At 47.5% G+C, this 16,726-nt stretch overlaps 1 protein-coding gene across 4 annotated transcripts in view; it reads right to left on the bottom strand.

Annotated features, from left to right (window-relative positions):
- The window catches only part of TRIO (trio Rho guanine nucleotide exchange factor), a 349,937-nt gene that overhangs the window by 105,179 nt on the left and 228,032 nt on the right, over positions 1-16,726 (bottom strand). For all 4 annotated transcript variants that reach the window (XR_005529593.1, XR_005529594.1, XM_039238832.1 and 1 more), the window contains exons 20-27: positions 14,729-14,844; positions 10,470-10,592; positions 3,603-3,797; positions 3,389-3,504; positions 2,549-2,615; positions 1,833-1,942; positions 809-878; positions 90-179 (exon numbers count right to left, since the gene is read on the bottom strand). Coding sequence is in view for 2 of the 4 variants with exons in the window: in XM_039238832.1 (XP_039094763.1) it covers positions 90-179; positions 809-878; positions 1,833-1,942; positions 2,549-2,615; positions 3,389-3,504; positions 3,603-3,797; positions 10,470-10,592; positions 14,729-14,844 (887 nt within the window). In the remaining 2 variants the exon portion in view is untranslated. The remainder of the gene's footprint in view (positions 1-89; positions 180-808; positions 879-1,832; positions 1,943-2,548; positions 2,616-3,388; positions 3,505-3,602; positions 3,798-10,469; positions 10,593-14,728; positions 14,845-16,726) is intronic.

The raw sequence follows: 16,726 nt of genomic DNA, 5'->3' as shown, positions 1-16,726 counted from the left end.
TAGGTGAAAGTTAGGAGTGATGTTGGATTTTATGTGCACCAAATACAACTTAGAAGGTTTCACAGCTTCCACAGGAATCTATTACTTACATCAAAGTAGGACCCTGCATGCTCGAGTATCAGCTGAGTAGAATCAGGCTTATTTTTGCAGTATGTGACATACATCTGAAACTTGTCTGCCTGTAAACAACAACAACAACAAATTAGAATCTCTCTCTCAAATGGCAGTACCTCAAAATATGATCAACTGTTATGCAGAAAAGCAGCTGTGGGGATAAAGGAAATTTAAGCTCCAGACAGAAGAAGCCCTACTTCATGTGGAGAGCTGTTAAAGTGAGAAACACCTCCTATCGCTGCTACACACCTCCACAAGCTCCCCCTGGCCCAGTGAGTCAGGGCTGAGCACACCTTCTCCGTCCCAGATGCCAGTGGAAACCCGGGCACCATGTGTAGATGGTAGGGGACTACCTCCAGGTGACTGTCCTCCCGAATGGACAACACGCCCCCTCCCACCTCGCCAAGCCAGCCCTGCAGACACGGCTGGGCGTGTGCGTTTATCTGTGCATCCCCAGGGCCACGCGCGGGGCTGGCACACTACATGTTCCATTTCAAACCGCCACTACTACCAATAAAAAGCTCAGTCCCCATTAATAACTAGTTGGAGAACAAAAGTCTTAGAGGCAAAGTCCTTTTCTCTGTAAGCAGACACTGTAGAAGATGGTGACGTAAAAGAAATGGACCACATTCCTTTCTAACTTCCTGCAGAGCCACCAAACAACCATGAACACAAGTAGCTGACACTTCCTTACCCAAGTAACAAAGCAGTGTCCCACATCCTCTGGCAACTGCTCATATTTTTCCAGCTCTTTCAGGAATATGCTGCAGAGAGTAAAAATGGTACCGTGTTATTAGGGTGTCTTAAAACATTTAGTAGTGAGATACGCACGCCAGAAATCAGGCCAAGCATGTCACTTGAATCAAGTACAATGAAACATCTGTGCCCATATAGATTTTGAGGACTGAACAACTCTTAACTAGAGTTCTTAACTAGACTAAGCTCTTAACTAGACTAAGCTCTTACCTAGACTAAGTTACTGTGACTTTCAAAGAGCTAAACAGTTTAGCTTTTAAACACTTTCTAATACAAATTTTAACCTCGCAGCTTTACTTTCGGGCAAGTGCTATGTTCGGTGGCTGAGGATATAATTTAGGGATGTCATGAACACTCGGTCAGAAGAACCCATTTAGATTTTAGTGTGTTTGGCTGGGGTGGGGGCAGGAGAGTGAGGAAGACCTTCTGGCTCCAGCAGTATCTTCCCACAGGCTGGTGGGCTACGTAGACTCTATCAAAAGGAGCGTGGTTTCTTAAAAACAAAAACAAAAAACCCCCCAAAACCTTAAAAATAAAACCATGTGTCTCCAGTGGCCAATGGACAGTGCATTTTAGTTTGATCAGACTACACATCTGTTCTGTCCTTGAAGCCTTCTCCCCTCTTGTTCGGAAAGACCAAGGATTGGCCAGAGGCCATGCAGAATTCTTTCTTTTGGGCCTAAGTAACTGATGACACAGCTTACGAGAAATGAGGGTTCCTCCAAAAACAGGTTTCCTAATCTTACTTCTATAGCAGCTAAGCATAAAGTTGAATCTCTATGACAACAGTCTTGACAATTTTGGTCTTTTTGAAGAGGGCCTGATAGTCTTCGTTCAAATTTCAATGAAATCACTGAAATGGATACTTCATTCAGTTGGAAGCATTCATGTCTTGTTAGGAAGCTTCAGCACTGTATCTAGATTTCAAGAACAACCAGCTCCCCAAAGATAAAGCTACTCACTTATTATGAAACTCATAGATTTCCTGCATGTTCCCAAAGATGACGAGCTCTCTGTTCACGATGCCGGCCGGGATCTCCTCCACCCCGCTGGTCATCTCCCACAGGTACGTCTGGCCGGGAGGGAAGGAAAGGGATTACACAAAAACCGAGAGCACGCATCCAAGAAACCGCTGTTCCTGCCTCTAGAAAACGTACCCAGAGCTCACAAATCACCGGAAATCAACCTGAAGGACGGAACCCTTCCCAAAGCATGAAAAACTGTTTTCCAAAAAAGCCCCGCAGTTGCTGTGAGCCCTTCAGAGTAGTTCCTCGAGCTCCAGCTTGAGGCTTTCTATTCCGGGAGTCAATTTGGGAGCTAACCTCCCTACTCTCTGAGGTACAACTATTCCTTAAACTACTGAGTATCAGCTGCCAATCATAATTAGCAGGCACATTTCTCTGAAGCTGCTGTAAAATTCTGCACAAAGAGGACGGCAGCCAGGCCATCATGTGATGAGCAGAATGACAGGATTAGTGCTGTATCATCTCTGTGACGAGCAAAACAGGGCCCTGGAAGCTCACGGAAGGGTGGAACAAGAGCCGGCTGCTTAAGCACACTGAAAGTCTCGAGAACAACGACAGCAACAGGGGTGATTATTTTAAGAATTACCAACAGGCAGGGCTAACACTGTGCGCTTAGACTGGATCTACATAAACAAGCAAGAAAACTTACTTACATCCATACACTCCCGGAGGTCCCTCACGTAAGCCTTTTCCGTCTGAATGAGCTCAGCCATTATGAACCTTGAACAGAGGAAGACAGTGAAGAGCTTAGCTCACAGTCAGGACACATGCTGATCTGAACTACGTACTTTTACGGTTTATGAAATAATAAGACTTTTAAAAGCATTTGTCGTAATGTGTTTGGGGGAATTAAACCAAGAACACACAGAACAATAATTGTGTACAGCCACCGATTCAAAGGGAAAAAACATTCTGTTGAGGTATACCAGCAGGTAGTGTTTTCTCAACCAGCCACTGACGCTGGGGGGCAGGTGACGCTTTGCTGGGGGGTGGTCCTGTGAACTGTAGGACGTCAGTGGGATCCCCGGTCTGCACCCACGAGATGCCAGTAGCACTGCCCTCTCCCACTGTGTGGCAACCAGAAATGTCTCCACACGTGGCCCAGCGTCCCCTGGGGGTCACGACTGCCCCCAGCTGAGAACCACCAGTTCAGGACAATCTCGTCTTCAGGAAAAGCTAGTATGGTTTGCTAACTGGCAATTTTGAAACACCTCCACGTGGTATTTTTCTCCTTGGTACTACTAGTGACAACCTACTGATGACAAATGACACTAACACAATGTGTCAACTCCTTACGAAATGCAGGCACAGGGACAAAAACAAGACACGGCTTCTGAAGCAAGGGAGAAGGGGACAGCGGGCCGTGCGGAGTCAGAGCATCACACAGTGTCACTGCCATCTGGTTTCAAAGCACACACAGAACCGTGTTTGTCCACGCAACATTTCCTTCACTTTTCCAACGAATCCCAGCAGGCTCTGAAAGATGGGCTTACTCTTTCCTGCGGGCTGACTTCCGTTTTTCTTCGTTAAGCTCATGGGCAGCATCGCGAAGCTTCACCTCTGACCCAGGGACGCTGGCGGGGATTATGTCCAGTTGAAGACTCTTACTCTGTGGAGGAAGAGAGCCGATGAACCTCAGTTAATTAGATCCGGGGAGGCCGTGAGGAAGAACACCACGGCTTATTCCGTTCGCGCAAAGCAATTTACCGATTTGTTGGAATCTGAAGAAATCCCCAGGGCCTTCTCCAAAGAGGTCCTGTACTTCTCCATCCGCAGAGAGAAGTCCCTGTACCTCTTATCCACTGCGGTGACACATTTTTTTATCTCTGCTGCATGGGCATGCCCTTTTTCACAAAAGCCATCAGCCAGCTGTATCAATAGCTTCACTCTCTCTTTGGTTTGCTGTGGAAAAAAACAACAGGAAAGTATTGTGAGGCAAATGAACTCCACTGCCAGGAACCCGAGACACAGTGGCAACTTGCCTATAACTCTGAGCTCCCAACAGGGAAAAACTGCTGGTCAGAGAAATGTCCCCTGAAGCTCCAAGTCCACCAATTCAGGTCCCTGATCCCGTCCTAGCCGCTTTCCCACAAAGAGTGGCATGTTTACAACCTCAAAAACAAACACAAATTGAGCCTTTCTCTCAGCAGCGTCCGCATCGGCAGACAGATGCCGGGGAGGACCTGTGGAAGGAACGGAAGGAACGTGTGTGCTGCCCCGTGGCCCTGCGATGCCCCCGCCACTCCCCACCCACCCATCCCCTGGCCCGCTGGGCCCTCCCAGGGCAGCCACCGCCTGAGATCTGGCTTTCTGGAAGCGTCCGCGGCAAAGGATCCCCCCCCACCGAAATCCTCGAAGTGACTCTGCGTCACGCATTCATTTTTCAGTTCTCGGTGGAAACGGAAGAAAACTCTCTAGCCAGGGAATTATCTTTAGAGAAGTACATCAAATGTTCGTCCCTGTTTCAGAACTCCCTCTCAAAAAAATTATTTCATTTGTACATTTACTTAGAAAAGACATTTCAGTTAAGGTAAACGTGATCACCTTACTTTTCACGCAGTTCTGGAGCCCACAAGACACTGGTTTAATATCTATGGCAGTAATGTCCCTGACAATTCTGAGTGTTCAACACATCTTTTGTCACATCCACCGGTTACTACAGCAAGGTGTCCGCCCACAGCCTCGCTGGCATTTCGGATGAGCGCTGCTCCTCTTCTGGAATGGAACCCAACTTCCTCTACTAACCTTCATCTAGAAACCCTAGCAACCAACACTTAGGAAGGTGACTTATAAAGATCCCTCGAAGGTGCGCCCAAGAGCAGGGGCCTCAAAGCAGAGATCCCCCAAAGGATGAAGGTCAGGGCTCAAAACCTGCATAAGTTATCTTAGTCTGCACAGGAAGTCTGAGGCAGCATGCATCTGGCGACCTGCGAAGGCAGCTGGAAAACTCCTCAGGCTCTGCACGCCCACGCCGACGCCGGACAACCTGACCGCTGGGCCCAGGTACCCGCATGCGGCCCGCGTGCTCCAGGCTCACTTCCTTGCACCAGGGCCCCTCCTGCCTGGAATGCTGCTCCCCTCGATGTCTGTACCGCTCCCTCATGTCTTTGCTCAACCAAAGGCCACCTTCCCAACAGCCCCTCCCTGACTCCTTGTAAGTGTAAGTCACCTTCCTGCCCCAACTATCCTCACTCTGCTCTACTTCCTCCCATAGCCTCCACAAGGATGTAGTTGAGTTACTACCACTCTCCTGTTAGAATGTGGCCACCACAGGCCTGGATATTTGGGGGGGGGGTTGCTTACTAATATCTCATTCACCTTCCGTGTGCCCGGCACACAGTGGACATTCACCAAATATTTACTGAGAAAATAAATTGACATTAGGTTCACAGTAAAATAAGTATATGCCTGCACCTTTGATGGGTATGGTAGTTATTCTTAACAGGCATTAATACTTTAAAAAAATGAAAACAGAACTCAGATATAATAATCTCTCTGTGAAAACAAAAATCGTTACTGCAAAATTCTATAAAAGCTGTTTATCGGAAAAGGTCCCTGAACTTCTTAGGGCTTTCATCTGCTGTGGAAATGAACTCAAGTAGAGTGAGCTAATTGAGCAAACCTTATGACCTGTCAACACGACACCTTTCTGGATATGCTAAGACAAGACTAATTATAAACCAAAGACATAAGAAGTCAAAGTTTCACAACTGGAACCATAAATTCCTAGGAGGACTTAACTTAGAATGATTACTGTATTTTAGTATCAAAGAGAATTAATATGAGCAAGGCAGGACTGTTTTAAAAATCGGGTTGCCTAGAGGTACCTGGGTGCCTCAGTTGGTTAAGCGACTCTGGGTCTCAGGATTCTCTCTTTGCCTCTCCCTGGCTCTCTTAATCTCTCTCAAAATAAATAAATAAGCTTAAAACAGAACAATTGGGCTGCCTGGATAAGGTTACACTGCTGGTTGCGAAGACACCAATGTGCTGAAAAGGGCAGAGAAGCTGCACTGGGCCACCATGAAAGTATTTCTTTTCCACTGTCCAAGCGCCACTGGTGAAGGGTTCTGCAAGTTACGTGCAGTGTCTCTTCAAGGGAGTCAAGAAAGCCATTTCATGTTTTATGCAATGGGGGTCACAGAAGTGAAGATAAAACAAACAAACAAACAAACAAAACAAAATGCAGCTTGCCTACATTCAAAGAGAAAACAAAAGCACTGAGAAACTATAGGAAGATGTCTGCATAACACACATCACAAAACAGATCAGTTGCCTGCACGTAACACCAACAGGCTGAGGCTGATTAGGACTCTAGGTGCGGCAGGGAGACGGCCTGGAGACCAAGTCTGGTGGCTTACAAACTTCACTTAGACAAAAGGGGCCAATCAGACAGCCAAAGCTTCATGAAGACATGTGGCCAAGCCTCTCCCTCAAATATCCTAACTAGAAAGTGCAGTCCATGAGCCCAGCACCCAGAGTAGTTCCGGCGCAAATCAAGGGCATGATTAGTAATCAGTGAGTGAGTGGCGTGATAAAAATGAACTATGATGAATCTGCTAACTCACGAACTTTCAATACCTTTCTATTTTAATTGGGTTTTTAAAATGTTTATTATTTTAACAGAGAGAGAGAGAGCAGAGGAGGGGCAGAGGGAGGGGGAGACACAGAATCTGAAGCAGGCTCCAGGCTCTGAGCTGTTAGCACAGAGCCTGACGTGGGGCTCAAACCCATGAACCATAAGATCATGACTTGAGCCAAAGTCTGACGCTTAACTGACTGAGCCACCCAGGTGCCCTTAATTGGTAGTTTTAAAATGTATGCCTAGAAATCAAAATTTAAAAGGTAAGAAAGGACACAAAGTGAAAAGTCTCCTTACCCCGCCTTCCCATGATGTGTCTCAATGATCAGCTTGTTACCATTTAGAAACGTTTTATTATACAGAGAGGTGTATGTATGTATGTACTTCTCTCTCTTTCTGTACCTAAATGCTTGTACACACAACCCTGCTCTGCTCCCAGCGTTTCTCATTTAACAGGGCTCAGACATCCTTCACTGCCGGAGCAAGAGCAGTATTGTTTTGGGTTTGGAGCCGTGTAGTATTTCTACCAGCCAACACGTTCCCACTGAACGGACCTTCATGCTGTCCCTGTTCTTTTCCCAAGATGGTTAAATGCAGGAAAGAATGCACGCGTCTGAGCATGTGTAGCTAGTCTGTGACTTGAGATGGGGGATGGCTGAGAAGACAGGATGTGCATCTGTGACGCGGAGCGGCTAACATGGTAACACCTCCCCCCAGCCCCAGAGCTCAGCTCCATTCACCAGCCCCCTAAGGGGCAGCCACAAGCTTTTTGATATTTGCCAATCCCCTGGGTGAAAAGAGAACACAGCATACTTTTGACTTATAGTTTTCTTATTTTAGGTAAATTTGATAATTTCATATATTTAAAAACCATTTATTTAGAATTCCTTTCCTGTGAATCCTTTTTAAAATCTTGTGTCCATTTTCTTGTTTACTCTTACTGATGTGTAAAAGCTCTGTTATGGCTGAGAAATCAGCCCTCTGTGATAGGAATTTATCTTCCCTATTTGCTTTCTGTCTTTCAGTTACTTTGGACTACCCATTAGTAATTTGTACATTTTTGTGTACCTGATTTTATCACTTTTAAGGTTTTGGGTTTTGTGCCCTGGTATTTTTTCTAGTTGTTTCAGGTTTTCACTGCTGATACATCTACCTTGCTATCAAGGTGAGATATAAATCCAACTTAGTTTTTCTCCAGAACGCTGCTCAGCACTATGAAAAAAACAAACTTTCTGCATCTTTTTAAATGAAGTACTATACAAGTTTTCATCCTTACTGTTATTTCTGGAGATTGTTACAAAAATGGGTTTTATTTCAAAAGCATACAAATATTATAATTTGAACAACCTTAGCAGTAAGCAGTCAGGGGTTTGCAGAAAAACAGAAGGAAACTGCATTCCTGAATCCACATGCTCGACGATCTTTACTTAACACGTCTTTAGGTAAGGAGAAACCAGGGAAGACGCCCCTTCCAGGGTCTCAGACACTTTCTGGGAAATTAAGCTTTTGGCACTAGGGACAGCAGTGACGGGAGTGCAGGAGGCGGCAAACTTCTGCAAGCCGCGGGCAGTGGACTTCCCACTCTACCGTGCATACACGCAAGTACCTGGGAGTCTGCTTAAAGACGCTTGTCCTTGGGTGCCACTCCTCAACAGTCCATGTCAGTAAGTCCCCACTGAGGACAGAAAGTGGCTACTGCGTGAACACGCATGACCAGATGCAGGCAGTGCCCGCAAAGCACTCTGGGAAGTGATTCCATCACGAGCTGCGAAGGAATCGAGCTGAGTCTTAAGTCAGATAGTGACAGAAAGGCTTGATATCGCTGCACTGAATGTGCTGCAGTGTTAACCGCTGTAACAACTAGACCGGAGGACGGTCATTCAGAGCAATGGAGTCTCCATGGCAAAAGAAAACCTTCCTAGAAGAACTACGATGGGGGCAGAAGGCAAGCAACAGACACCCACAAGCACGAGGGCAGGTGCTGTCTGATGAAGAGGAAGGCAGCCAGAAACCATGGGAACAAAATGCCGAGGAAAAAAAGTGAGAGGTGTTCTCTTCCAAACCCACCTGCTCCTCCCGGCAAAACTGACGCAGCAGACGCAGTGAACGAGGCGGCTCTGCGCCTCTGGGAAGTGGCAAGGTCAGGTATTACACCTGTGATTCTAGACGCTTGCTTTTGTAAAACACAAGAGCCAAAACATGCCCATGTTGCTCATTCTTTAATAGCCACCCCCCAAGTTTGAGGAGAAGGGAAATCCAGGAATAAAAATTCCTCTGCCCCCTACAGGTGGAACACGGCTGCCGTGCTACCACACTGTAGATAGTGACATTCCCATCACACTGTGCGCACGGTGCCCCCTGGAGTTGTGCAGTGACCAGGCTGCCTGGCCGTGCAAATGGTCTGCAGAGGGCAGCACTCATGCAAATGTAGGTTAGTGAAGGGGAACAAATCTTAAATTGACCTCTGAATGGTATCTTAGGCATTTTCTTAATACCTTTATTATCAAAGGCTACTAAAAAAACCCCAAATTTATAATGCACACAGCTGTAATGGAACATCTGACTGTTAACAAAAACAAGAACCCATGGCCAAAGGTGTGCTGTATCTTGGGGAAGCAAAGGCATGATGCTTACCTGCACAGGCAGGAAGGGCAACTCTCCTCAAATGAGTGGGCGGGGGCCTTCCTCCGGGTGCCCATGGCCCCCACGTGCAGTGTGGCTGTCACTGCTCGGCTGCCTGAGCCCTGCCCGCCCCCAAGTGCTCACAGGGTCCTCACCCAGTGCCAGGTCTCACTGAGCCCTGCAGTGGTCGGTCTGGACCGCGTGCTCCTCCAGAGCAGGGACCTAGAGTCCCCGGAGCCCAGCAGCCCCAGGGTGAAGGGAAGGAAATCAGACTACAGCCTGTGGGTGGGTGGGAGCAGAGGGCAGTGGAGGCGACCGGGAGGAGTCAGAAATTGTTACAGAAAACATACAAAAGTACAACTAAACATAATACAAAATAGCTGTTGTTACTCTTGAGGCTTTAAAAAGTTCCCATTAATGGTTTCCACAGCTACCTAAAGGGCCACATAAGAACATCCCGTTTAACTAATTTTAAGCAACACTACTATCCAGCTTGAGCCTTTCTTTCTAGTGTGAAATTTGAATTAACTTCCAACTTTTACGAAAAGTCAAGTCTACCATGAAAAAACAGAGGCACTTCTGAAAACATTACAAAGGAAAGAATTCAAAACTTTGAAAAACAAAACCAAAAACACCACTGGTTGGGAAAGGAACCCTAAAAACCCCCAAACTGGTTTGGGGTAAATGAATCAGCCTCTGCAGAGCATATGCTTTAACTGGGAAAACATTCGTGAAGAGTCTTCGGGTTTGCATACAAACGGCTATTTACTAACACCTGCTACACATGCCACGTATCTAATTCTATTTCAACTGGAAGGAGGAAAATGAAGACGTCTCAGTTTTATAAGCCTGCGGACAAGGAGAGACGGGGGTGCCGAGGTAAGCCCCACCACGGGCCTGGGGGGCTGTCGGCAGCCCTACGGCAGCCAGTGTCACCAGCATCACCGTCACCGTCACGGACTGGAGACCTAGAGGCCGGGAAAGGAAGGACGCCCCAGCCAGGTCGGTCCCACCAAACAGGGCTTCCTAAAAATAGCAAGTACTTAGAAAAGACCTTGGCAAAGAAAACAAAAAGAATAATGAAAAGGACAGAAGAGACAACATGAAGGAAGGTGTCTGCAGAAATCCGAAGACCCAAGGAGGACACGGGGTAACGGGAGGGAACCGGGAAACTCAGAGAGAAGAGGTCCCTCCAATTACCGGAGGACGACCCTCTGGGCCCCCCGTTTCTCCAGTTTTGGATGCGGTACGAAGCCATTTCTTTGAGCAGTACCTCATGTACACGGAGTGTCCTGTCGCAGGTTAGTTATGCTGGGAAGCCCCGCTGTGTGGACAGGCGACGGAAGAGATGTCCGCCCCCAAGCCGGACCTACCTTCGCAGTGATCTGAAACTCCTCATGCTCCTTCAGGAGCTCCTGCGTGTGCTGTATGCTGGAGCCCGTGGACGTGTGCGTGGAAAGGTAGAACTCCCCGTTGTCATGGATCCATTCCAAAGCCTAGAGGGAAGGATCGGAGATGGTCATGGCTCAGCACTGGCAAAGGGAGTCCCAATCCTGTCGTCTGTCACTCAGATGGGAAGCCACAAGCCAAGGCTGGCACACATCTAGAGTGCTCAAAAAAAAAAAAAAAAAAAAAAAAAAAAAAAAAAAAAAAAAAAAAAAAAAAAAAAAAAAAAAAAAAAAAAAATCACTGACATTCTAGAAAGTTGTAACTATGTCACTTCTGTAGCAAGGATTAAAGAGTTCAAGAGGTTGTTGGGTGCCTGGGTGGCTCAGTATGCAAACATCTGATTTCATTTTTGGCTCAGGTCTTGATCTCCTGGTTCGTGGGATCAAGTCCTACATTGGGCTCTGTGCTGAAAGTAAAGAGATTGGGACTTTCTCTCTCTCGCTCTGCTCCTCCCCTGCTCTCACGTTCAAGTGCTTTCTCTCAAAATAAATAAATTTTTTAAAAGTTAAGAAGACTTTCTATCTGCTGTTTGTAATCTCGGGTCATCCACTATGAGTTGCGTCTTTGGGCAGAAGTGTCACTGCCTCTATTAGATACATCACAGCACTTCCAGGGCTTCAGAAGAAAACACGCAAAGGAAAGTGCAACCCAGACACATTACTTGCTGTGCAGCTTCCTAAACGGGTATCACTGCGGTCAGGCCTGGGCATGGCTGCAGACTTGGGGGGGAAGAGCGAGATGTGCAAAGAGGCATGAAGCCAAATGAGGGCATGGACCATGCTCAGACAGGGAGGTCAGCACACGCAGTGTCCAGGCCGAGACGCTGGCTGCAAAGTGGGTGGCTCAGATGCTGGCTATGAAGCAGGGGGGTCAGACGCTGGCTGCGAAGTTGGGGAGCTCAGAAGAATGAGAAGCTCAGCAGGTGGAGGGGTGTGCACCACGGCCCCAGGCTGACGGGACTGGCCCACTGGGGAGGCCGGGGAGAGAGGCTGGAGGTAAGGCTGGGAAGGGCAGAAGGGCCTTGAAGGTCACAGGCACAGCCTGGACTTTGGCGGGACAGCTAGCAGGGCCTCTGTGTGAAAAAGGAATTGCAGTGCCCAGTGAGTGCAAGAAGCCACAATGGTCAGCAAACTGGTTCAAGGTTTGGACAGGACACGGCTGGCGTTTCCATAGCATGAGGGCTCTGGACGTGGAGGGACGGCAGGTGTGACATGGGCGGGGGGTCTGCACCTATGGGACTCATGAGGGAGTGAACGTGGGAAACTGGGGAAAGATGGGAAGGAGCTGTACGTCGGGTAAGGTGAAGGGCGTGTGAGACACATCCTGTAAGATGAAGGGGCCTATGGGACACAGCATAAGAGAGGAAAGGACGCCCCACGAGATGAGAGTACACGGGGTACACTGTGTAAGATGAGGGGAACACAGGGACACACCCTGTGAGATGAGGGCGCATGGGGTACACACCCCATGAGACAAGGAGCACAGGGGATATACTGTGTAAGATGAGGGGACACAGGGACACACCCCATGAGATGAGAAGTAGGGGACAGGCATCGGGAGTCCCCTTCTGCTCTCATGAAGGCCCAAGTGGAGCTGCCATGGAGGCAGCAGGATTTGGAGGCCTGGACGCCGGAGACGGGGGTCAGGTCTGGGAGACGCCCGCAGAGGAGATAAGAAGCCGGGAATGAGAAACAAGGGCAAACCCCAGACTGAGCCCGGGAGAGCGCCAGCATTCAGCTGCGGAGATAAGGAAGAGGGAGGGGGTGCAGAGGAGGCAGGGGGCGCCCAGCATGTCTGAGAGCAGGACTTGCCCAGGGGCCCAGGGATAGAACCAGGCCGGAGTCACCTCTCCCAACCCCCACCAGGGACACTGCAGCCAGGTGACCTCAGGGTGCCGTCCTGAGAGCCACAGACGCTGGTGGTGTAACTATTCGTGGTCACAGCACAGAAGAGAACCCAGTAGGGCCGTGGGGTCATCGTCTGCAAAGGCCTATGCTTAACGATTGCGTTTTCGGCAAATGAGCTAACTTCAGGAAAAAGCGACAACACGTTCTATTGTTTTTCTCCATTTAAACAGTTATTTACAATTTTGTACCCTGTAGCTGATTGCTTTCCTTTTAACAGAGAAACAATAAAAAGAGATTTATGAGAAAAGAATATGAAACAATCTCTAACTAGGAACAAAACCCGGCCCCCATGCATCAGAAATATGGTGGAATGATCATCACATCAAACATTAAGAAAACGTAATTTAAACAGCATGTGGGGAATATGATAACTACGCCCGCAGAAACCGGCAGAGAAAGGCTCAGATGGGATGCCAGGTCCACGGACCATGACCTCCAGCTTCCCAACCCCCGGGGGGCTGCTCCCCAGAGCACCCGGCCACCCCTGGAGATCAACACTGACCAAACTGCAGGGAAACATGCTTCCTAAGTGGGAAATGGGGCTGAGGAGTAGTTGCTCTTTCTTAAGCTCAGAGATTTAACTGACCGCCTTACTCTGGGACCGGCACGGGGTGGCCGCCCCTGTCTGTGTGGTCGCCACGGGCCACAGCACTGCAGAGGCTCCTCACCGAGGAGGATAGAAGTGGCTCCCACGGCATTCTGAGACCCAGCCTGCTGTCTTCCGTTCCCTCCCGACACTCCAAAATCTGGACAAACTGCTTACGTTTTCCTATGCTACCATTAAGGCCAAAGAGAAGGGACAGGCATCTTAGTTCATGTTAGGGGTCAGACAGGCTTCACCCTAAAATGATCTTCCATGATTAACCGTACAGGTAGAAAATCCTTATCTCAAAATGACTTCAGAAGACAGAAACTCTAAACACATTTTATTTTAAATAGGTTCTATGCCCAACCTGGGGCTTGAACTGACAACCCTGAGTTCAGGAGCTGCATGCTATACCGACTGAGCCAGCCAGGTGTCCCCTAAACATACCGTCTTTGGGGCACCTGGGTGACTCAGTCTGACCTTGGCTCAGGTCATAATCTCACAGTTTGTGAGTTCAAGCCCCATGTCGGGCTCTGTGCTGACAGCTCAGCGCCTAGGGCCTGCTACCTATTCTGTCTCCCTCTCTCTCTGCTCCTCCCCTTCTCATGCTCTGTCTCTGACTCTCCCTCAAAAATAAACATAAAAAGTTAAAAAAATCATCTTGATATCTCTGCATTAGTCAACTGCACTGAACATTTTTTGATTTTACTGAGTTCTTAGAAATTCTGTCACACCTTTTAATTTTAGTTGAATTTACCTGACAAACAAAATCTTATGTTGAAAATATAAATACAGCAATATAAAAAAATCCCACTCACTATAGTATTTTTACAAGCACAGACCTAGATTCCACAATGATTAAAATAATTTTTTAGGGGCACCTGGGTGGCTCAGTCGGTTGAGTGTCCAACTTTGGCTCAGGTCATGATCTCACAGTTCGTGGGTTCGAGCCCCATGTCAGGCTCTGTGCTGACAGCCAGCTCAGAGCCTGGAGCTGGTTTCAGATTCTGTATCTCCCTCTCTCTCTGACCCTCCCTGCTCATGCTGTCTCTCTCTTTCTCTCTCTCAGAAATAAATAAAACACTTAAAAATTAAAAAAAAAATTTTTTTTAAATGCTTGTTTATTTTTGAGAGAGAGAAAGAGACAGAGTGTGAATGGGGGAGGGACAGAGAGAGAGAAAGAGTGTGAGAGTGTGAGTGGGGGAGGGAGGGAGGGAGAGAAAGAGAGGGGAAGACAGAGAGGGAGGGAAGGAGGGAGAGAGGGAGACACAGAATCTGAAACAGGCTCCAAGCTCTGAGCTGTCAGCACAGAGCCTGATACGGGGCTTGAACTCACGAATCGCGAGATTATGACCAGAGCCAAAGTCAGACACTCAACTGACTGAGCCCCACAGGTGGCCCAACAATGATTTCTGAATCATCGTCATAGTTGTGACCTGTACTTGCTGGTCCTACATATGAGGTAATGGCACTCAAGGCAGGCTATGTGGCACACTTGCTGGGAGCCCAAAATCACAGTTTCCCAGGGTTGTGGGTTTTCTTTTCACAGTAAACTTATTTAAAAGACCTGAGTGGTCTCATCATTTGAAAGTGGTTTTCAAAAAGGCTGAAACGTCCCAAGCTGCCCAGCCGAGGGCGGAGGTGTAAACAGAGGGTGGTGAGCACTGGGGAGCCCGGTGTAATGACCGACCTGCTTGGCACTTCGCTCAAAGACCACATACTGCTGGCACTGGTCTAGCCGTCTCTTCCTCATGGTCCAATAATGCAATACCCTGTTCTCCCGCTGGAAGAGTTCGTTCAAGATATCTAAGAGAATAAAGAGGAAGACGTATGTTGGTGCTGGCGCTCACAATCAGCAGAAACACTTGCAAAATCCCATTTTTATTTACAGACTTTATGCAAATGTCGACGCCAAGATAGAGTATTCAGTTAAGAGAGCCACACTGCTTGCCTGCCCCACGTTCTCAATGATCTCTCCTTATTCTCTTACCAATTTATTATCTCATGATTGAGGTCACTGGAACCTTACGGCTGGCCTCCTACTGGGGCAAATTGCTAATGGCCGAAAAAACTTCAGTATTAGGCATTTTGTTCAACAACATTTAAACCTTCCTGTGAAGGAACTTAGTACAAAGGATGTACACCAAAATGGTGGAGTTCTAGAAGAAAACAAAATTTTTGTCTGTCTTTCTTTCTCCCTTTCTTCTTTTTCTTTTTTTATAAAGACAAAAACAAGACGATAAACCATAAGAGAAAGAGGGACATGAAAACAGAGAACCTGGAGCCAAGAAAGGCCAAAAAATCCTGGTTACATAAAAATTGTGAAATGTCAAACCAAACATAAACCATTGTAAAAATACAGCACCAACTAAAAATCCAGTTAATGTTACTAGGAAATATAAGACACAGACCTAATGTACTTGCCAGTCAACAGAAAAAAGAAAACAGTCTGTAAGAAAAATGAGCAAAGCAAAGAAACATGAAGTTCGTGATTTCCAAAATGTGGCCACTAAATACACAGAAACGTGTCTAACTTCACTCAAACTGCAGGTCCATCTTCCCCCATTTTCCTGGCAAAGACTGTGTCCTCCTGTGCTGCGAGATCGGGGAGCGTAGGAAACAGGTGCCAGTGACCCCGTATTCCTGACGGGAGACGGGGCACAGCTCTCGCAGTGGACACTGGTGGACAAGTAAGGACACTGGAAGTGTGCACAGCCGCGAACCAGGAATTCGATCTTGCGGAGGTACTGTGCTTACATGAGCGGTATGTGTCAGGTGCACCAACACTAAGGCCCCGTTTGGAAAAACTGATGGCAACGTCTGAGCCCGAGTGGGGGCCAGGTTAAGTTGACTATGAAATCATTATTCTGCACATTAAAAAGGATAGAGCAGAGCTTTAAATCCTGATATAGGAAGAGGACTAAGATATATTTTTAAATGAAAGAAGCAAATTCCAGTCCTATTTTAATAAAAAATAAAAATGCGGGATGGGTGAGTGCCACGAGAACCCACATTTGTGTCTGTCTCCCTATGTATCTGTGTTTCTATTTACAGACGGGACACAGGGTGTGGCTTGACAGTGGTGACCACTGGCTATGGAATTAGGTAATTTATATACATTTTACACACAAAGAAATTTTTACAGTGAGTTTGTTTTACTCTAGAGGTTCATAAAAAACACAAAAGAAACTTTAGAATCTGGAGACTGAAACTGCAAATCAAATAAAAGGCGTCTAGATTATAACTTCATTAATATTAGGAAACAGTAAAAATACGAAGTGGTCACAAAGATTTACAGAGCTCCCGGGACGCTGACCGCTCGTGGTAAACAAGAAGCTGTGAGCGGCGCCTATGTGGCAGCTCACGGTCAGGCCACGTGGGCTTTACTGAGAAAGCAAACTAACGCAGCAACACAAATTAAGGCTTTGAACCTGAAGCTGGTCAGAAACATGCAACCACCGAAATGAAAATATGACATGTGAAAATGAACATGAGCCAATGGGTCTTTCCCAGTTCCTTCTTTCTACCGCCCCCACCTTGGGCAGGACTGAGTTGGGGTGCGTGTGGGGCCTGGGACAGGAAACCGCCCGGCCTTCCTCAAGCCCCTGAGGTTTGCCTGGGGTCACGTGGTCTCTTCTGGCACCATCACCCTTACGTGGGTCTACTGCACCGCCCCACACGTGAATCT

The sequence above is a fragment of the Hyaena hyaena genome, unplaced genomic scaffold (genome assembly GCF_003009895.1).
Source record: "Hyaena hyaena isolate Hyena2069 unplaced genomic scaffold, ASM300989v1 scaffold_148, whole genome shotgun sequence".
NCBI classification, from domain to species: Eukaryota; Metazoa; Chordata; class Mammalia; order Carnivora; family Hyaenidae; genus Hyaena; species Hyaena hyaena.
The sequence above is the reverse complement of the archived record's forward strand: the minus strand, read 5'-3'. Positions and strand labels throughout refer to the sequence as shown.